The sequence below is a fragment of the Bombina bombina genome, chromosome 8 (genome assembly GCF_027579735.1).
Source record: "Bombina bombina isolate aBomBom1 chromosome 8, aBomBom1.pri, whole genome shotgun sequence".
Classification (NCBI taxonomy): Eukaryota; Metazoa; Chordata; class Amphibia; order Anura; family Bombinatoridae; genus Bombina; species Bombina bombina.
The window spans coordinates 149,567,583-149,591,049 of NC_069506.1; the positions used below are offsets into that span (position 1 = coordinate 149,567,583).

At 38.0% G+C, this 23,467-nt stretch overlaps 1 protein-coding gene across 3 annotated transcripts in view; it reads left to right on the forward strand.

Moving 5' to 3' along the window:
- RASIP1 (Ras interacting protein 1) overlaps nucleotides 1–23,467 on the forward strand; it is a 189,639-nt gene that overhangs the window by 11,076 nt on the left and 155,096 nt on the right. For 2 of the 3 annotated variants that reach the window (XM_053690637.1, XM_053690638.1), the window contains exon 2: nucleotides 12,092–12,233. In XM_053690637.1, the coding sequence (XP_053546612.1) occupies nucleotides 12,100–12,233 (134 nt within the window). In that variant the 5' untranslated portion in view covers nucleotides 12,092–12,099. Of the gene's footprint in view, nucleotides 1–12,091; nucleotides 12,234–23,467 lie in introns of those variants that run through there. The other variant, XM_053690639.1, reaches the window with a different exon arrangement.

Genomic DNA, 23,467 nt, shown 5'->3' on the forward strand with positions numbered 1-23,467 from the left:
GGGTAAGGGGAGTGGTATTTAGCAGCTTTGGCTGTGGTGCTCTTTGCCTCCTCCTGCAGGTCAGGAGTGATATTACTAATTGTAATTATGATGATCTGTGTACTCACCGTGTCAAGAAAGAAACAAATTTATCAGGTAAGCATAAATTTCCTTTTATGCTATTCAAAGAAAAATGTGGTGGTTATTTTATTTTAAAAAAAATATCTGTAAAAGATACTTACTTTTACTATTCCAGTCAACATATTCAAAAGGGCTTAAACTATTTTTAGAGTTGCAGCTAAAAAGTGTATTTAAATGTGTAGTTTTTTTTCTCCCTTTAAATGGCTGTACTTTTCCATGCTTTTCATCTAATAGTGAGCAAATAATTCATAGGGATTACTTGTATACAAACAGGCATAGCCTTTTATTTTCAATATAAATTTAAAGGGACAGTCAAGTCCAAAATAAACTTTCATGATTCAAATAGGGCATGTCATTTTAAACAACTTTCCAATTTACTTTTATCACCAAGTTTGCTTTGTCCTCTTGGTATTCTTAGTTGAAAGCTAAACCTAGGTAGGCTTATGTGCTAATTTCTTAGAACTTGAAGGCTGCCTCTAATCAGAATGCAGTTTGACAGTTTTTCACCACTAGAGGGCGTTAGTTCATGTGTGTTATATAGATAACATTGCGCTCACGCATGTGAAGTTACCTAGGAGTAAGCACTGATTGGCTAATATGTCAAAATAACTGAAATAAGGGGGCAGTCTGCAGAGGCTTAGATACAAGGTAATCACAGCGGTAAAAAGTGTATTAATATAACTGTTGATTATGCAAAACTGGGGAATGGGTAATAAAGGGATTATCTCTCTTTTTAAACAACAAAAATTCTGGTGTTAACTGTCCCTTTAAACTGCTTTTAGTTAAAGAACATTCTATTATAATAATAACGTGCTCTAATTTCCTTATTAATTGTATCATTAAATGGATGCTCACTGCATTATGGTCTCTTTTATAGGTTTTATAAAGTTTTGCTGTTATCTAAAAACACTATCATATTGGCTTCAAAAGGAGCAATTTGTATAAAATGCTCTTTACCTTAGAACAGACATAATAATTATGATAATCTTTGTAATAATACATAATAAAAAGATATAGCTCTTTATCTATCTGTGCTTATTTTTTCAACTCACATGCAAATAAACACACACAAATATTTTTAAATGTATTTTTACTATTCAGAAATCTTTATTAGCATGCATGTATTTATTCATAATTATGTGTGTATGTATGTATGTGTATATGTGTATGTGTGTGTGTGTATATATATATATATATATATATATATATATATATTTTTAGATAGGTAAAATTGTTTAGGCTTGCACTGTGTTTTAATGCAAAAATTTCATTTGCTTAAAGGGACAGTCTACGCCAGAATTGTTATTGTTTTAAAAAAATAGATAATCCCTTGTTTACCCATTCCCTAGTTTTGCATAACCAACACAGTTATATTTATATATTTTTTACCTCTGTGATTATCTTGTATCTAAGCCTCTGCAGACTGCCCCTTTATTTGTTCTTTTGATAGACTTGCAGTTTAGCCAATCAGTGATGGCTCCCAGGTAACTTCACGTACACGATGACAGTGTTATCTATATGAAAAACATGGACTAACACCCTCTAGTGGTGAAAAACCTGTTAAAATGCATTCTTACGAGGCGCCCTTCAAGGTCTAAGAAATTAGCATATGAACCTCCTAAGTTAAGCTTTCAACTAAGAATACCAAGAGAACAAAGAAAAATTGGTGATAAAAGTAAATTGGAAAATTGTTTAAAATCACATGCCCTATCTGAACCATGAAAGTTTTTTTTGGACTAGACTGTCCCTTTAAATATACAGTTCCTCCTGATGTGTTTCTGAGCAGCTTAGTCTGGTGATTCCACTATCATCAAAATGGAACAAACAATTATGGATATTATCTAGGGGGTACCAGACTATAGCGCTTGTAGAAAGGGAGTAACATAAAGGGGAGCACAAATTTAAAGGTGTAAGCACAAATGTACTGATTTACAGCAGGGTATAAAAAAACTTTTTTGTGGCTCACCTTTTTGTCTTTTAGTCTGAGAAGTCTGTGTAGTGTCTTTGCTTCTCCTCTGTAGAGTATGGTAGTATTTAGAAATCAAAGATGATTGGCTTCTGTGTGGTGCCAGTTGAGGAATTTCTTTTCAAGAAATAAAATCTCCTTGTTAGAAAGGGGTTGAGTAACAGACTTCCCCTCTCAGGTGTATGGTAGATGCCTTTTAATGAAATAAATAAATGAAGCAAATGCCAGTGATTAGTGCAACTAAAATCTCCTTTATTTTAGCACAAAAACAAACCGGTGTTTGTGCTGGTGAATTAAAAGTCTCTTGGTGTTGTTAGGTAAAAACTTTGTTCAGAAATTAGGGGTATTTAATTTCCCAAACAGGCTGTGATGGTTGTCGCCTTGATTATGCACAAACAGTGCAGAGGATTCCTTGAAGATCTTTGTCTCCAGATGGTGTAAAGATTAAGGTTTATGCAAGATTTTGGGGTATTTTCCTTCCCAAACAGGCTGTGATGGTTGTTGTCCTGAACTTACATAAACAGTATAGAGGATTCCTTGATGATCCCTGTTGGTTTCTCTTTTTTTGCAAAAAGTAAAAAGTTCTGTTTTTTACTTTGAGGAAAATAACGATTCCTGAAGTTTCCTGTGTGGGTTGTAGAAGAAGTGAGGTGTTTTGTAACCTCCACAGGTCTTTCCTGTCTTAGGATGGCGTTGGATACACTTGTGCTTCACAAGTGATCTGTAGAGTTGCGGTCTTGCCGGACTGGAAGTGACGTCACAAGTGGGCGATCATCAAGGAATCCTCTATACTGTTTATGTTCAGGGCAACAACCATCACAGCCTGTTTGGGAAGAAAAATACCCCAAAATCTTGCATAAACCTTAAAGGGCCATAATACCCAAATGTTTAAACACTTGAAAGTGATGCAGTATAGCCTTAAAAAGCTGACTAGAAAATATCACCTGAACATCTCTATGTAAAAAAGAAAGATATTTTACCTCAAAAGTTCCTCAGTAGCCACATCCCATTGTAAAGGATTTCTAAGCAGAATATTAGTATGCCTGTCCTGGGACAGCTTAGGGGATAAGCCTCGTGAACTCTCATAATATTTCACCAATCAGGTAAAGGAAGCTTACTATGAAATCACATGAGAGTTAAGTCAAATCCCATGAGATCACAGTAAGAGTTCATGAGATCACAGTAAGAGTTCATGACCTCAGCACTGCTGATGCTGATTGGCTGCAGTTCATTTCTTGATTATTTTTTTTTTACCTGCAGCTGGGAGCAGCTGAGTATAACTTTTTACACAGAACTTACTCTGCTGAGCTGAGGAGATTGTGAGGTAAAATATCTTCCTTTTTTACATAGAGATGCTCAGGTGATATTTTCCTGTCAGCTTTTTACAGTTATACTGCATCAGTTTCAAGTGATTTAGCATATGAGTATTATGTCCCTTTAATCTTTACACCATCTGGAGACAATGATCTTCAAGGAATCCTCTGCACTGTTTGCGCATAATCAAGTCGACAACCATCACAGCCTGTTTGGGAAGTTAAATACCCCAAATTTCTGCACAAAGTCTTTACCTAACAACACCAAGAGACTTTTAATTCACCAGCACAAACACTCTCATGTGATTTCATAGTAAGCTTCCTTTACCTGATTGGTGAAATATTATGAGAGTTCACGAGGCTTATCCCCTAAGCTGTCCCAGGACAGGCATACTAATATTCTGCTTAGAAATCCTTTACAATGGGATGTGGCTACTGAGGAACTTTTGAGGTAAAATATCTTTTTTACATAGAGATGTTCAGGTGATATTTTCTAGTCAGCTTTTTAAGGCTATACTGCATCACTTTCAAGTGTTTAAACATTTGGGTATTATGGCCCTTTAATGTTTATGCAAGATTTTGGGGTATTTTTCTTCCCAAACAGGCTGTGATGGTTGTTGCCCTGAACATAAACAGTATAGAGGATTCCTTGATGATCGCCCACTTGTGACGTCACTTCCAGTCCAGCAAGACCGCAACTCTACAGATCACTTGTGAAGCACAAGTGTATCCAACGCCATCCTAAGACAGGAAAGACCTGTGGAGGTTACAAAACACCTCACTTCTTCTACAACCCACACAGGAAACTTCAGGAATCGTTATTTTCCTCAAAGTAAAAAACAGAACTTTTTACTTTTTGCAAAAAAAGAGAAACCAACAGGGATCATCAAGGAATCCTCTATACTGTTTATGTAAGTTCAGGACAACAACCATCACAGCCTGTTTGGGAAGGAAAATACCCCAAAATCTTGCATAAACCTTAATCTTTACACCATCTGGAGACAAAGATCTTCAAGGAATCCTCTGCACTGTTTGTGCATAATCAAGGCGACAACCATCACAGCCTGTTTGGGAAATTAAATACCCCTAATTTCTGAACAAAGTTTTTACCTAACAACACCAAGAGACTTTTAATTCACCAGCACAAACACCGGTTTGTTTTTGTGCTAAAATAAAGGAGATTTTAGTTGCACTAATCACTGGCATTTGCTTCATTTATTTATTTCATTAAAAGGCATCTACCATACACCTGAGAGGGGAAGTCTGTTACTCAACCCCTTTCTAACAAGGAGATTTTATTTCTTGAAAAGAAATTCCTCAACTGGCACCACACAGAAGCCAATCATCTTTGATTTCTAAATACTACCATACTCTACAGAGGAGAAGCAAAGACACTACACAGACTTCTCAGACTAAAAGACAAAAAGGTGAGCCACAAAAAAGTTTTTTTATACCCTGCTGTAAGTCAGTACATTTGTGTTTACACCTGTGTATATATACACAGTTTTATGCAAAAGTTTAGGTACCCCTGACAATTTCCATGATTTTCATTTATAAATAATTGGGTGTTTGGATCAGCAATTTCATTTTCATCTATCAAATAACTGATGGACACAGTAATATTTCAGTAGTGAAATGAGGTTTATTGGATTAACAGAAAAGGTGCAATATGCATCAAAACGAAATTAGACAGGTGCATAAATTTGGGCACCCCAATAGAAATATTGCATCAATATTTAGTAGAGCCTCCTTTAGCAGAAATAACAGCCTCTAGACGCTTCCTATAGCCTGTAATGAGTGTCTGGATGAAGGTATTTTGGACCATTCCTCCTTGCAAAACATCTCCAGTTCAGTTAGGTTTGATGGTTGCCGAGCATGGGCAACCCGCTTCAAATCACCCCACAGATTTTTAATGTCTGGGGACTGGGATGGCCATTCCAGAACATTGTACTTGTTCCTCTGCATACATTCCAGAGTAGGTTTTGAGCAGTGTTTTGGGTTGTTGTCTTGTGAAATATCCAGCCCCGGCGTAACTTCAACTTTGTGACTGATTCCTCAACATTATTCTCAAGTATCTGCTGATATTGAGTGGAATCCATGCGACCCTCAACTTTAACAAGATTCCCAGTACCGGCACTGGCCACACAGCACCACAGCATGATGGAACATCAATCAAATTTTACTGTGGGTAGCAAGTGTTTGTCTTGGAACGCTGTGTTCTTTTGCCGCCATGCATAACGCCCCTTGTTATGACCAAATAACTCGATCTTTGTTTCATCAGTCCACAGCACCTTCTTCCAAAATGAAGCTGGCTCGTCTAAATGTGTGTTTGCATACCTCAAGCGACGTTTGTAGCGTGTGTGCAGAAAAGGCTTCTTCCACATCACTCTCCCATACAGCTTCTCCTTGTGCAAAGTGCGTTGAGTTGTTGAATGATGCACAGTGACACCATCTGCAACAAGATGATGTTGTAGGTCTTTAGAGGTGGTCCGTGGGCTGTTTTTGACCGTTCTCACCATCCTTTGCCTCTCTGATATTTTATTTGGCCTGCCACTTCTGGCCTTAACAAGAACTGTGCCTGTGGTCTTCCATTTCCTCAAAGTGGACACTGACAGCTTAAATCTCTGCAATAGCTTTTTGTAGCCTTCCCCTAAACCATAATGTTGAACAATCTTTGTTTTCAGGTCATTTGAGAGTTGTTTTGAGGCCCCCATGTTGCCACTCATCAGAGGAGAGTCAAAGAGAACAACAACTTGCAATTGGCCACCTTAAATACCTTTTCTCATGTTTGGATGCACCTGTCTATGAAGTTCAAGGCTTAATGGGCTCACCAAACCAATTGTGTGTTCCAATTAATCAGGTAGTTACGGGTATTCAAATCAACAAAATGACAAGGGTGCCCAAATTTATGCAACTGTCTAATTTCGTTTTGATGCATATTCCACATTTTCTGTTAATCCAATAAACCTCATTTCACTACTGAAATATTACTGTGTCCTTCAGTTATTTGATAAATAAAAATGAAATTGCTGATCCAAACACCCAATTATTTATAAATGAAAATCTTGGAAATTGTCAGGGGTGCCTAAACTTTTGATTACAACTGTGTGTATATATATATATATATATATATATATAATAAAGTCTCATCGAAGAAAGGCACTCGCTGGTCTTCATAAAATGTAACATTTATTTCAATTTATCAATAAAATAAAGACATTAACGTTTCGGTGTAATCTTACACTTTTGTCAAATGTCATAAGAACGGTTCACAAAAAACAGAACCTAAAATCATATAACCCATCATACCCTTACCTGCCTTATATATGTACTAAAACCCATTAACTCCACTGTGTTATCCCGTGATGACGTCACCACTCTACAACATTAGCGTGACACGTCATCACCAATCTGCTTCCACCCGGTTTTCATGGCAACATTTATACGTAAATGTTGTACACAGCTCATTATACTCATCGTTTTGAAGGGGGCTATGCTATACGATCCACAATAAGAAATGCACTATTATATACTGTGACAGCGAAGTGAGACATGGCACATAGCGTATTGTCAAACAGTGTTGTGCTATCGCTATTCAATGGATACTTAAAATGTCACTCGCTACTAGTTCACAGAGTGCGCTTACTGAGTCCCATTCCAAAGAGGATGAGTACAACCCTAAAATAAATGAAAACACATTCTATCTATGTTATATGCAGCCCTGAAGAAATATATACAATTTTAACTATTTGTATCACACTCAGCAACCATAGAGAGATTACATCTATCATATTATGCATTGCAATTTTACCCCCTTCGTGTCTCCAAGAATAAGGGTAGAAACCTGTGGGTACCCACTAGAACGAACATCCATGTGGATCCACATTGGGTAGTTTCTTTCTCCAGTGAGGTTATGTGTTAGCCCAGGCATCAGTCACTTAGTGTAAAATGACCCGAAATCAAGGAAGGTATTTAGCCCTCTAGGTACCAAGGTGTCCAACGTATGAATCCATTTTGTCTCTATTTGTAACTGCTTTTTAGCTCTTTTGCCACCCCTGGCTAGATGAGGAACATGGTCAATCAGCATTGATCTATGCCATGGTTATGTTTGGCAAAGTGGCGTGCCACTGGTTGTTCTGAATCTCCTTTTGTGAGGGCCTCCCGAATGGCACATGGAATTATCTAATTTCCCCTCTTGGCCAGCTAGGTGGCCTTTTGTTCAGAGCTAGAGGTGCAACTGCCCTTGGCGCTTAGTCTTAAATCCGATATCTACCTATGTATGTATTAATCTTTGTAGGTACTGTATGCATTAATTGCCAAAAACTTATGTAAAAGTCGGAGTTTAATTCTTTCAAACATTTAACATCAAACACGACATTGTGGATGACATAATCGCTATCATCACTGGTGACATCACCTTTGATTTAGTTTAATCTCAACCTCCTATCCTTCTAGATTGTAAATTCCCACAGGAATAGGGTCCTCGATCCCTCCAGTATGTGTTTGTAAATTTTGTCCTGTCTCTTACAAGTCTTGTACTGTTTTATTTAAATGAATTGTATCCATTGACATCGCTGCAGAATATGTTGGCGCTTCATAAATAAAGTATAATAATAATAATGTGCACCATCTAAGCTCACTCTCTCTTGCATAAGCCCATGGTCACCTCATTGTCGCTCTCCCTCACAACTGCCTGCTCATCCACCCACCTCACACACAATCTTCTCACACACTCACCTCCATTTCACATAAACACATTTCTTTACCTCTCACTGCCTCTAACTCATGTTCTTAGTAACCTTTCCCTCCCACCCTGCTCACCCTCTCGATCCAGCTAACCCTCACACCAGCTTCTGTTCATCCCTTTAGCCCACCCTCCTCAAACATAACCTCCAACTCAACCTCTCGTCTCACGTCTCTGATATGCACTATCCTCCTCACCCTTTCACAAAGCTTCCTCTTCACTCAGTCTCTTCACAGGCTGATTTGCACCCTCTTATTCCTCTCTCCCTCACACACAGTGCCCTCCTCACCCTCTGTCTTTTGCACAGTCTCCTCCTTATCTTCTTGCCCCCTCTTCTTTACACACAGCCCTGCTTATCCTCTAAGCTTGCTGTCCCTCACACGCCAGTCCTTGATCACCCTCTGTCCCCCTCTCCCTTGCACACAGCCTCCTTCTCCTCTCACCCCCTCTTCCTCGCATTTATTTCCTGCTCACCCTTAAACACTACACTAATACATGTTTCTAATAGCATCACCTATAGTGTTACAAAAGTAATCTCTGTGCTTTTATGCAAGTTAAATGGTTAGTGTACTCTAATATTGTCTTCCCTTTAATATGTTCCCAGTTATCCATTTGCCCTACTGGAATGTATTAAATTGTTTACAAATAGCTCATTCATTTTTTTTCCCATTTGAAATAGCTGATTTTGCCTATTGTTTCCCCACCTATACTGAACATTTCTGAACTTAAAGGGACAGTCAACTCCAAAAATGTTATTGATTATAAATATAAATAATCCCTTTAATACCCATTCCCCAGTTTTGCGTAACCAACACAGTTATATTAATATACTTTTTACCTCTGTGGATTACCTTGTTTCTAAGCCCCCTGATTACATGGCTATTGACTTGAATTTTAGCCAATTAGTGCAGTGTAATCCTCAACCCACGGGAGAGAGCACAATGTTATCTACATGACTCACATGAACTAGCCTTATCTTGTTTTGAAAAGCTAATAAAAAAGCATTTGATAAGAGGCTGTCTGTAGTGGCTTAGATTCAGGCAGAAATGTAGAGGTTTAAATGTTATAAAGTATGTTAATATAACAATGTTATTTGTGCAAAGCTGGGGAATGTTTAGAAAAGGCGTTATATATCTTTTTAAACAATAAAACATTTGGTGTTGACTTTCCCTTTAAGTTCTGGTTACAAAAAAACATGGAAACAAGAAGATTTAGATAAAATAATGCTTTAACAGAAAGGTATTAAAATATTAACATAAATAAAGAAGATAAGGATGAATTTGTGTAAATAATTAGACATATAAGATAAAGAGATATTCTTTCTATACAAGATCAGCCCTTTGTATATTCGGTTGTGGTTTTAGTTAGCACAAAGGCTATCTCACATTCAAAAATAAACCTAAAGGAAAAAATTCCCATACATTTTAAAGCAGCTGGTATAATAAGTAATTGGAAACACATTAAAGAGAAACACATTTTTCCAGTACAATGTCCCTTTAAACTGTATGTTGGTATCCTTTGCTGAAGAGTATACCTAGGTAGGTTCAGGAGCAGCAATACACTACTGGGAGCTAGCTGGTGAGGTGATTAATAATTGCACATATATACCTCTTGTCATTGGCTCACTCAATGTACTGAGCTAGCTTCTAGTAGAGCATCCTGAGCCTACACTTAACAAGGGATGTCAGGAGAAAAACAAACTTCCCAACTTTCCCACCTGCAGTTCTTCAGTGTCCAACTTTTAATGGACTGACAAGCCCTGCCCAGACACGCCCACAAACCACCCATATCCCCACCACACACTGCCACGCCCACTGCCCACAAACTTTAACCTCCCACATCCCAGATATTATCTGGCAGATGTTGTAAGGTGTGGAATAAAGCAAATGATCATATAAATACCGTACATTGGAAAGTTGTGTAAATTTGCATACTCTCTTTAAATCATGAACGGTTCATTTTGACTTTACTGTCCCTTTAACCTTTTTCACACACAGAAAAATAAATAATGATGTCAATAGCTTTCAATTTTGCTATTTAATATGTATAGAAGAACAGTGCTGTTAATTAAGTGTCACCTTTAATTATATTTATCTTGTTAAAAATGGAGTCACAGAGTTCAATTAAATCAAAGGGTATTCATCTGTAACATCATTTGGTTAATTAATCCCCAAGCTACTTTCATCTCTCTGGAGCCCAATCACACTAAAGTGGCCTAATCAGCAATAGATCTGATTATTAAAATTGTATAAAACTATAATCATATTCTTGAATTTAGTTCTTAAGTTAAAGGTACATGAAACCCAAAATTTTTCTTTCATGATTCAGACAGAGAATACAATTTTAAACAACTTTCCAATTTACTTCTATTATCTAATCTGTTTCATTCTCTTGGTATAATTTGTTGAAGGAGCAGCAATGCACTACTAACTTCTAACTTAACACATGGGTGAGCCAATCACATTCAATATATATATGCAGCCACCAATCAACAGCTAGAACCTAGTTTCTCTGCTGCTCATGAACTTGCCTAGATAAACCTTTCAGCAAATGATAACAAGAGAAGGAAGCAAATTAAATAAAGTAAATTGGAAAGTTGTTAAAAATTGTATTCTCTATCTGAATCATGAAATATTTTTTTGGGGTTTCATGTCCCTTTAATAGCTAGCTGCAACAGCTTTGCCAAATACACAATGAAACTGTCATAAATCCAGATAATAATAATTCTATAGTATCTTCTTTTAAAGGAACATAAAAGTGCAAAAAAAGGAAAGTGCTTTAAAGGGACACAGGTCACATTAAACTTTCATGATTCAGATAGAGCAGGCAATTTTAAACAACTTTCCAATTTACTGCCATTAACAAAATATGCACAGTCTTTTTATATTTACACTTTTTAAGTCACCAGCTCCTATTGAGCATGTGCAAGAATATGCATTTGTGATTGGCTGATGGCTGTCACATTTTACAAGGGGAGTGGAAATAGACATAAATGAAACTTGTCAGAAAAAAATCTGCTATTCATTTGAAGTTTAGACTCAACAGAAACTGAAGTTATGAAGCAGCGGTGTAAAGACAGCAGCTTCATAACCTGTCCGCCTGCTCTGAGGCGGCGGACAGAAATCAACCCGATCGAATACGATCAAGTTAATTGCCATCCCCTGCTAGCGGCCGATTGGCCGCAAATCTGCAGGGGGCAGCGTTGCACCAGCAGTTCACAAGAACTGCTGGTGCAATAATAAATGCAGACAGCGTATGCTGTCAGCATTTATCGATGTGCAGCGGACGTGATACGCTACATTGTATCATGTCCGATCGCACTATAATAAATTGACCCCTAAGTGTTATTGCATTGTCTTTTTATAGTGCATTTGTTGATTAAGCAAATCTACTGTATTTACTGTTCCTTTAATGAGTTACAGCATTTATTATCACACTATTGCTTACATATAACTGTATTCTGCAATGGAATTAAACACATAGTTAAAATCCAATCCTGAGCAGCAATGCATTACTAGGAGCTAGCTGAGCACATATGGAGAGCCAGTGACAAGAGATGAGACATGTGTGTGTAGCCACCAATCGTCAGCTATCTCACAGCAGTGCATTACTGCTCCTGAGCTTACCTACTTAATACTTATGTCTTTCAGCAACGGATACAAAGAGAACATTTATAATAATAGACATGATTTGAAAAGTCTCTTAAACTTGCGTGTTGTAGCTGAATCATTAAAGTTTAAATTTGTCTTTCATGTCTCTTTAAGCCGTGATGAATGACATCATGTTCTGTATTTATTAATGTTTTGCTATATTGCATTATTCCTTGTAAAGACAAAGGGTTGATGATAACCTAATTAGCGCAAATAAATGCACAGAAAACATTTTTTAAAAGGAATGAATTTCTTATCCATAGGAAGTTTAATCTCTTTTCTTCTCTCTTCTGAAAAGGATAGACAATGTTTCAGGAAGAGAAAAAGGAAGGAAGTCCCAGATTCGGGAAGCTTCATTTTCCTGTGGGCCTCTGGATTAATTCTCCAAAGAAGCACTTTGCCAAACTAGGCAGACGCTGGCCCAGTGTTGGCTCCATCAAGTAAGATTCATCTATTTCATCCTATTTCACTGGCTTTATATGTCACAGTATAAGGAATCACTGCACAGTGAGATTTCCTGTGTTTGTTTTTTATTTTTAACGTGCCATTTTATATTTAGTGTTGCATGTTTTTTATTTAAAGGAATAATTTAATGGAAAACAAAATAAAACTCACAGAAAAAACAGGTTCAAATCCTTGTGTTGCCTTTTCAATTATTGGGCATCCATTCATTAAATGATGTATTACTGTAAACAGCAGTCAAATAAAACCATTTGTCTATCTATCTATATCTATCTATATCTGTCTATCTATCTATCTATCTATCTATCTATCTATCTATCTATCTATCTTACCACTATAATTATCTCTTACCTGTCCATCTGGCTCTATATACTGTACTAGTAAATCTCATGTTCTAACTCAGTTTACCAATCCATCCAAATTTGTCTAGCCAAGTAATGATTAAAAGGGATAAGAAAACCATTTTTTATGATTCAGATAGAGCATGAAATTTTAAGCAACTTTCTAATTTACTCCTATTATCAATTTGTCTTCGTTCTCTTGGTATCTTTATTTGAAAAACAGGAATGTAAGTTTAGGAGCCGGCCCAGTTTTGGTTCAGCACCCTTGGTAGAGCTTGCTGTTTGGAGGCTACATTTAACCACCAATCAGCAAGTGCTGCCCAGGAGCTGAAAAAAAAAATGTTCTGGCTCCTAAGCTTACATTCCTGCTTTTTCAAATAAAGATACAAAGAGAACGAAGAACAATTGGCAATAGGAGTAAATTAGAAAGTTGCTACTATCTCAATCATGTAAGAAAATATGTGGGTTTTACATCCCTTTAACATCTCAAGTAATACATGTACCCCTAAATGCTGTAGTAGAATGACTATTGCTTTCTATATCTTATGACAAATCGAGTCCTGCTTCTTACGTCTATATTTCTAAACCACTGTTTTGTAAAATTGTGTATTTATGTTATCAATAAGTAAACGTTATGCCTTTGTTCCACAGTACCTTGTGCCTGTTTCACTCTATGACCTCCCCTGAGCTTTTTAAAATATGTTTATGGAGCTGTCACTCTCAGCCTCTTCCAGTTGTTAGCAACATGTTGCATCAGCTGTGCCTTGACACACTTTGCAAAGTGAAACTGCATGACAAATTGGGGGTGAAAAAATCTAAGTAGAATGTCAAGACACATAATAGTTTTGAACGCTTTCACTGCGTTCTTTCTTAGATAGCAATTGCATTGTTATTAAACTTTCTATAATAGGACTTCAAAATAATTTGGCAGTATCATGGGATACTTTAAGTACCCTATGGATAGAGATATAGTTTTAGATCTTAACATTTGGGGGTGCTAACAAGTATTACCATTAAGTTACATATCAAGTGGACACTTGTATGGGGAATATAATTTCCTATTTTACTTTTGTAAATCTTCTTTCTCCCTTAGTTTAACTTTGTCCTTGTTCTGGAAAGAGCACAGGGCATGCACAAAAGGCTCCACATTGCAATGGTTACTGTAAACTTTGTGAATTGGGGTGTTACAGATATAATTGGGGAATGAGGTGCTTAGTAGTCGCCTTAAACCAGCACTGCCTAAAAGCAAATTAATCTCATCTTTGGCTGTTAACACCATTCTCCTAAAATACAATATAAATTAAACATTATAAATAAAACATACCACATATAGAAATAATAATGTATGACGTTCAAGGCTGAAAAATTACACTAGTCACAAACCACTATGTATTTTGCCTAGTGGACTAGTAATATTTTGCCTACTGACTAATACACTTTCTCTGATTGGTTAACTATAAATATATTTCCTAGCTGTGCAAATGATAATGTTGTTTAACATAATATTCTGGACTATCAGGATTTCCTGTTTATAGCACTGCAGACAAGTTTATTGTATCGTTTCTAGCTTTAGTTTGGTATTTACTGATAACAATTAAGTTACTTACTGGTAGGTATAGAGCATGAGTTCAGTCACAGGAATTATAAAGATAGATGACCCGACAGTGACTGGGTTTTTAGAGATCCTTGGAATTCTTGGCAGACTAAGGGCTAGGTTACAAATGGTGCGCTAACTGTTGTGCTCAATTGTAAAGGGGTTTATCACGGCTCTTTTCATGTTCGTCGGAAGAAGCATGTGTATTATAGGTTGAAAGTAAACACTTTAGCTTGAGCGTAATTGAATTTAACGCGTGTCAGGATATCGCAACTCCAGACCTCTGGTTAACTGTTGCGCTTGACTAAAAAGTTGCACAAACCACATTAAAATTATATTTAAAAGTACAGTTACACTCATTATGACACTATCTAATAAAAATTTTTTTTTTAAATTGCAATAAAAAAGTTAAAAGGGCTCAAAGATATGAGGTCTCAGGTGTTAGAAAAAAAAGGCTCCAAAGGTTTTTTTACTTAGAGATACATATATACACATGCATGTCTAAATATGTATAATATATAATATATATATTGTTTTATGAAAAAAGAAAATGTTAGACCATTGGTCCACATTTGTTTCCCCGGATCCAGCACCAGAGCATAAGGTCTATTATGTCTTAACCATTTTAATAGTGATAGAAATAGCCACAAATTAAGGTTCCCTAAACCTCCTAAACAACTGTAATTCTACGTTATTACAATGTTAAAAAATAAGATCAATACATTGATATACTAAGCAGATACTTTATTGCTACAGGAGATATCACAGACATTTAAATGCAAATTACTAAATGTGGGCCCACTTGAACTTGTCGGTATACCGAAAAAATTCCCAGTAGACTGAGAGAAAAGAGTTCCATAAAGGGTTATGATATTTAAAGTCCCATACTGCTTATCTGATATTTTATGCTCCACATTTGCGTTACTTTGTTGCAATCTTCAGTGGGAGATTATGGCAAGGTATTGTAAAACACTCACGGGTATATGTTCACGGGTATTTTATATTTATATTCCAACAGTCACCGCTATAGTTATATTGTAGGTGTGCAAAAACTGAGTCAAAGTCTTTACTTGTATTACTTACAGACAACGCCTCACCAGGTAGGCTTATAGTGTTCCTCCCTGCTTATTATTTCAAGCAAGTAGAGTGGTTGAGTAGCAGGTACACTCACGGATGGGAAACCGCCACAGAAGCGGAACGGAGGTTGCCGACAACAGCTGTGTTGTAAGTAACAACGAAAGCAAAGTCACTGAGGATCTGCAATCAAGGTAAGCGCAGTATAATAATAAGCTGCGTCTTCTACTTGCTTGAAATAATAAGCAGGGAGGGAGCTCTGTGCCCAGACTAAATGGCGAGATAATCCGGTTTTAAATTAAAATATAACTTTTATTCATTGTACTTAAAATGATGAACATAAACACATGGTTAAAAAACGCAATGTGAGATATATTCCTAGTTGTAAATGGTGTGATGACTACAATTGTAAGTATAGTACCGCCTTGTATATATAGCATTAATAATCTCCACCTGCCAGGTGTACCCTGGGAATTTTGATTTCTCCAACATTGGTGTGTCCAGTCCACGGCGTCATCCATTACTTGTGGGAAATATTCTCCCCCACAGGGAAAGGCAAGGAGAGCACACAGCAAGAGCTGTCCATATAGCTCCCCCTCTGGCTCCGCCCTCCAGTCATTCTCCTTGCCGCTCTGAACAAGTAGCATCTACCACGGGGATGGCGAGGAGTTTGTGGTGTTAGTAAGAGACCTATCAAAGATGGGAGTGATAAACCCAGTCCCCTCCGGGGAACAAAGTCTAGGTTTTTACTCAAACCTGTTTGTGGTTCCCAAAAAAGAGGGAACTTTCAAGCCAATTCTGGATTTAAAGATATTAAACAAGTTCCTCAGAGTTCCATCCTTCAAGATGGAAACCATTCGGACAATCTTACCGACAATCCAGCAGGGTCAATTTTTGACTACCGTGGATCTAAAGGATGCGTATCTGCATATCCCAATCCACAAATCTCATCATCAGTTCCTGAGGTTCGCCTTTCTGGACAAACATTACCAGTTTGTGGCTCTTCCATTCGGTTTAGCCACCGCTCCCAGAATTTTCACAAAGGTGCTAGGTTCCCTTCTAGCGGTCCTAAGGCCGAGGGGCATCGCCGTAGCACCTTATCTAGACGACATCCTAATCCAAGCGTCGTCCCTTTCCAAAGCGAGGGCTCATACAGACATTGTGTTGGCCTTTCTCAGATCTCACGGGTGGAAGGTGAACATAGAAAAAAGTTCACTGTCACCGTCCACAAGGGTTCCTTTTCTGGGAACAATAATAGATTCTGTGGAAATGAAGATCTTTCTCACAGAAGTCAGAAAGGCAAAGCTTCTAAAAGCTTGTCGAGTTCTTCATTCTATTCCTCAACCCTCCATAGCTCAATGCATGGAAGTAATAGGACTAATGGTCGCAGCAATGGATGTGGTTCCTTTTGCTCGAATTCATCTAAGACCATTACAGCTATGCATGCTCAATCAGTGGAATGGGGACTATACAGACTTGTCTCCCCAAATTCAAGTAGATCAGGTAACCAGGGACTCGCTTCTCTGGTGGTTGACCCAGGATCACCTGTCTCAGGGAATGAGTTTCCGCAGACCGGAGTGGGTCATCGTCACGACCGACGCCAGCCTCTTGGGGTGGGGCGTGGTCTGGGACTCCCTGAAAGCTCAGGGCCTATGGTCGCGGGAAGAGTCGCTTCTCCCGATAAACATTTTGGAACTAAGAGCTATATTCAATGCGCTCCTGGCTTGGCCTCAGCTAGCGGAAGCCAGGTTCATAAGATTTCAGTCGGACAACATAACGACTGTTGCGTACATCAATCATCAGGGGGGAACAAAGAGTTCCCTAGCGATGAAGGAAGTAACCAAGATAATCCAATGGGCAGAGAATCACTCCTGCCATCTATCTGCTATTCACATCCCAGGAGTAGACAACTGGGAGGCGGACTATTTGAGTCGTCAGACTTTCCATCCGGGGGAGTGGGAACTCCATCCGGAGGTCTTTGCTCAGTTAACCCAATTATGGGGCATTCCAGACATGGATCTAATGGCGTCCCGTCAGAACTTCAAGATACCTTGCTACGGGTCCAGATCCAGGGATCCCAAGGCGACTCTAGTGGATGCATTAGTGGCGCCTTGGTCGTTCAACCTAGCATATGTGTTTCCACCGTTTCCTCTCCTTCCCAGGCTCATAGCCAGGATCAAACAGGAGAAGGCCTCAGTGATTCTGATAGCTCCTGCGTGGCCACGCAGGACTTGGTATGCAGACCTGGTGAATATGTCATCGGCTCCACCATGGAAGCTACCTTTGAGACAGGATCTTCTAGTACAAGGTCCATTCGAACATCCAAATCTAGTTTCTCTGCAGCTGACTGCTTGGAAATTGAACGCTTGATTTTATCCAAGCGTGGGTTTTCAAATTCTGTGATAGATACTCTGGTCCAAGCCAGAAAACCTGTGACTAGAAAGATTTACCATAAAATATGGAAAAGATATATCTGTTGGTGTGAATCCAAAGGATTCTCCTGGAGTAAGATTAAAATTCCGAAGATTCTCTCCTTTCTCCAAGAAGGTTTGGATAAAGGGTTGTCAGCTAGTTCTCTAAAAGGACAGATTTCTGCATTATCCGTCTTGTTGCACAAACGACTGGCAGCTTTGCCAGATGTACAAGCTTTTGTTCAGGCTTTGGTTAGAATCAAGCCTGTTTACAGACCCATGACTCCTCCTTGGAGTCTAAATTTAGTTCTTTCAGTTCTTCAAGGGGTTCCGTTTGAACCTTTACATTCCATAGATATTAAGTTATTATCTTGGAAAGTTCTGTTTTTGGTTGCTATTTCTTCTGCTAGAAGAGTTTCTGAATTATCTGCTTTGCAGTGTAATCCACCATATCTGGTTTTTCATTCAGATAAGGTTGTTTTGCGTACTAAGCCTGGTTTTCTTCCAAAAGTTGTTTCCAACAAGAACATCAACCAGGAAATAGTTGTTCCTTCTTTGTGTCCGAATCCAGTTTCAAAGAAGGAACGTTTATTACACAATTTAGATGTTGTTCGTGCTTTAAAGTTCTATTTAGAAGCAACAAAAGATTTTAGACAAACCTCATCTTTGTTTGTCGTCTACTCTGGTAAGAGGAGAGGTCAAAAAGCTACTGCTACCTCTCTCTCTTTCTGGCTTAAAAGCATTATCCGCTTGGCTTTTGAGACTGCCGGACGGCAGCCTCCTGACCGTATCACAGCTCACTCTACTAGGGCTGTGGCTTCCACATGGGCCTACAAGAACGAGGCTTCTGTTGACCAGATATGTAAGGCAGCAACTTGGTCTTCTCTGCACACTTTTGCCAAATTCTACAAATTTGATACTTTTGCTTCTTCGGAGGCTATTTTTGGGAGAAAGGTTTTGCAAGCCGTGGTGCCTTCCGTTTAGGTAACCTGATTTGCTCCCTCCCTTCATCCGTGTCCTAAAGCTTTGGTATTGGTTCCCACAAGTAATGGATGACGCCGTGGACCGGACACACCAATGTTGGAGAAAACAGAATTTATGCTTACCTGATAAATTACTTTCTCCAACGGTGTGTCCGGTCCACGGCCCGCCCTGGTTTTTTAATCAGGTTGAAAAAGTTTTCTTTATACACTACAGTCACCACGGCACCCTATAGTTTCTCCTTTTTCTCCTAACCGTCGGTCGAATGACTGGGGGGCGGAGCCAGAGGGGGAGCTATATGGACAGCTCTTGCTGTGTGCTCTCCTTGCCTTTCCCTGTGGGGGAGAATATTTCCCACAAGTAATGGATGACGCCGTGGACCGGACACACCGTTGGAGAAAGTAATTTATCAGGTAAGCATAAATTCTGTTTTCAAGTGATCAGGTCACACTAGGGTCTGCTATTAGTGTGATGCAGAATGTACTAAAATAATGTGATGCTTGGGAAGCAGTGTTACTCCATTGCAAATTGTACATTCACATAAGTGAATTGTAAATGTACTGAATATACACTGTTATTTCCTACAATAGCCCTTCGCTTGTACCAACAACGCTTAGATATGTGAATTAAATTGGAATTGGTTGATTGTGTTTGTGTTATGCTTATACGTGTGTTTGTGAAACCTACGCATAATTAGCCCGTGACAAATGCTCCTTGTTCTGTGGAACCCCTCATATGGGGTAAGTGTTACATATTAAAGTAGGATTGTGCTACTCAAATGTTTCCCACTAAAAATTGAGCTTTATTAGCAATTCACTCAATTTCTAATATAAGTGCAATTATATTGCTTAGTATAACGAATGCCAGCTCTTTATAGTTGTAATTTGGTTGCCAAGGTGTAACTAGAACATCTTGCACTAGTTATTGTGTTGTTATAATGTTATATATATTTTCTGCATTGGAAGTTGAAAACAAAATGTGTTTGGATACATCTTGAGCACTAGTTAACAAATATGCGGTAGGCTTGTTACTGCCACTCTTCCATCACTACTAGTGGCTCAGTTAAATGTTACTTGCAGTATCGATCGATAAATCTTGCATTGGCAGTAGAGGGGGAATGATGGAGATATAATTACTACCAGCTTATATTTCTAGGACAGCTATACGTGTTCACTTAGTGCTCAGCTAGTTTGTTGAGTACACAATAAATAGTTACCCAACGCACATGTTGCAGTTGCGGTAGCCTGGTTATAATAAATAATTTGTGTCTAATACTCTCAGGAGCTTAGCAGTGCTAAACTCAATAATAGGTTGCTATGCAGGCACTTTATTTAACTAAAGCTGGTCATTGATATCATTCCCCTGTGGACACATGAAGCGTTATATCGTGGCAAAATATGCGTGCTCACTATGTGTCTAACCTAGGCTTTGAATAGTATAAGTATGAAAATTACCCAACGCACATTTTGCAGTTGCGGTAAGCTGTGCTCTATATTATGAACTATAATAGAACGTTCACAATTATTGCTTCTCAGAGTTTAGTTGCTTCTCTGAGTTTAATAGTATGCGCTCACTCTTTGTCCAGATATATTTAAATAGATCAAGTAAGAAAATTACCCAACGCATATATTGCAGTTGCGGTAACTGACCTATATATTTAGCATTACATAGGAATATAGGTGGCTAATGCTCCTCGAAGCTTCACTATATCAGCTGTTTAATATAAGCTGTATTAGAGGCTAACTGTAAATGTCGTACCCCTTTGTGAACCAGATCACCACTATTACCACTATAATTATAATGGTTAAATTAAACAGTTAAGGGTAAAGTTTAGAATAGGTCTCAACATTGCACATTAAAAAAGAGCGTCCTCTGATACTGCACTGACGCGTTTCACCCGTAAAGGGCTTTCTCAAAGGCAGCAAGCCACCTGTGATACAGGAATTTAACTGAGATAAAATCGTAAGTCCCGCCTATGACGGTTGCTGATTGGATTCCAAAATTGTACATCCAGTTTGCTCAATAATCTAAAGGTGGTATATACCATATGGTTTGTTAGAAGGTATATATGCTATTGTGCGCACAGTGATGTAGTTCTATCGTCTGTCCTTATTATAAAGTTTATGATGTGTTGTGTTTGATCAATGCGGCTAAATCTTGCTGGTGCTTATAACCATCCAAAGCTTTTATCACAGTGATGTGATTACATGGTCAGTGTGTGATACACTATTTGGTAGATAATAATCGTTTTTAATGCATTATTGTGGTTATATTATTATATTATATTAATATATTATTGTGGTGTATTATTATTTAATGCATTATTGTGGTTATATTACCCATCGATAAGAATATCAGTGCTTTTGTTAAATACCTCAAGTATATTTGAAGTCTCAGTGCTATTATTTACAATAATCTATGAATGTGTGCAATAAAATAAAATAGGTGATGCATTATATCTAATGAACATAGGATCTGTATGGCCGACCAATGTTTAGTGCTAATGTGTCAATGTGCATACTGTACTAATTTAGTATAACATGTACATTATTGATATGATTTGAGAGCAATACTCGTGTTGCTCTTTTTCATTTATTATAAATAGGAGTGATTAAACTCTGATAATTAACATCGGCACCTCACTCTATTCAGTGTAATTTCAGTTCTGAACTTTGTGATTGTGACAAACTTGTGTGAAACACATACATGATAAACAATGTGTATAAACTTTTGTGATTCTTAAAAATGTGCTGATCCATTAGGATCATGTTGTGGGTTTACTATCCCACTGTGGTGACATCTGTGTTCAATAGTGCTGCTATCGACACTGTAACATAAATTTAGGTGACAAATTTTGTCATTAACTACATTACGACTTATATATGGTCAAGGATATGCTCTGATATGGTACTAAGTATACAGTTGTCAATAAGTTTTAATTTGACCACACCAGCTGTAAATATAGATAGTAAGGAGTTTATCAAGCGGATCTATAGGAATACATAGTAATTATTCTGTTCATTCATTCCATTGGGATGTACAGTATTCAATAAATAGATCCATCTGCTCTCCTCCTTGAGTAATGCTGTCTCAAGGTCTCCTCCTTTAATGCCTAAAGCTACCTTTTCAATACCCCAACATTGAAGTTCATCTCAGTTTGATTGATGGCATTTCAAGAAATGAGATCCTACACTGGTTAAAGCTCTCCAGGTCTTTAGCTGCATTTTTAATGTTCCGTAGATACTCTAGTAATCTAATCCTGAGCTTTCGGGTCGTCGTCCCTATATAGAGGAGGTTGCATTTGCAACGCAGAACATAGATTACTCCTTCTGTATTACAGCTTATGTATCTTTTGATGGCATGTGAAATTCCAAAGCTGTCTTCAAAATTATTGGTTTTGACCATGTGCTTACATGTACTGCAGTTGCCACATTTCAAAGAACCAGGGTTGAATGCTGATTTAGTTTTTTCTTTTTGTAGATGACTGCTGCTTACTAGATCCTTACTAGATTCCAGCGCTGCGGAATCTGTTGGCGCTCTACAAATACCTGATAATAATAATAAAAATAATAATAATCCTTTAAATTCTTGGTTCGTCTATATCCAATAGATGGTTTGTCCCCAAGTTTGCTCTTTAGAATTGGATCTGTCATTGTTTATAATTTTAATTATCTGGGTAGTTTGGTAGTTATAGGTAAGGATTAATCTTGGAGCTTTGGAGTCAGGTTTGACTTTTTTACATAGTAGTTCCCTTCTGTTTGTTTGTAATGCCCGATATTTCGCTCTTTTTATACTCCTTTTGCTATAGCCACGGTTGATTAGTCTCTGTTCAAGTTTGTCAGCTCTTACTTTGAATGTATGGTCATCTAAGCAGTTCCTGCGTACTCTTAGGAACTCACCAGTGGGTAAACCTCTGATGGTTCCTGGGGCATGGGCACTGCTGCTGTATAGTAAACTGTTAGTTGCTGTCTTTTTCCTGTATAAGTCAGTTTTAATGTTCCCATCAGCATCTTTGCTGATAGTTAAATCCAGGAAATGTATGGCATTTTGGCTGGCTTTGTATGTTAATTTGATATTTAGGTTATTCTGGTTTAATTTATTAAGGAATTCCTGTAGGTGGTCATATGTTCCTTGCCAGATGAAGATAATATCATCTATGTAACGCAGCCAAAGCGGAATCATATTGGTGAATTCCGTATTTTCATCAGTGAAGACGTGCTCTGCCTCCCACCAGCCCAAGAGTAGGTTGGCATAGGTGGGAGCACAGGCTGTCCCTATTGATGTTCCCCGAGTTTGCAAGTAGTATCTGCTATCAAATATGAAGAAGTTTTATAATTCAGAATAAAGTTCAATAGTTTTAGAATACATCTATCATGATCTGCATCTTCTTCAGACTTAGATTCCAAAAAATATTCAACTGCCTTGATGCCAATATTGTGGTCAATAGATGTATACAATGACTCAACGTCTGTTGTGACTAACCAAGTTGTCGTGCTTAAATTGATATTTTCCAATCTTTGTAAGAGTTGCATGGTATCACGTATGTATGAGGGTAGCTCATGAACATAATCTCTCAGACGGTAATCCACGTACTGGCTTGCTTTTTCCGTTAGGCACCCCAGTCCAGAGACTATTTGTCGACCTGGCAGTGTTTGCAGGTCTTTGTGCACCTTAGGTATTAGATAGAAGGTAGCTGTCTTGGGGTTCTGCACTGTAAGAAATTTCTTTTCTTTATCAGATATTGTGCCTTGGGAAAAAGCCTGATTTATCCTATGATCATAAATCTTCAAGTACCCTGTCATTGGATAATG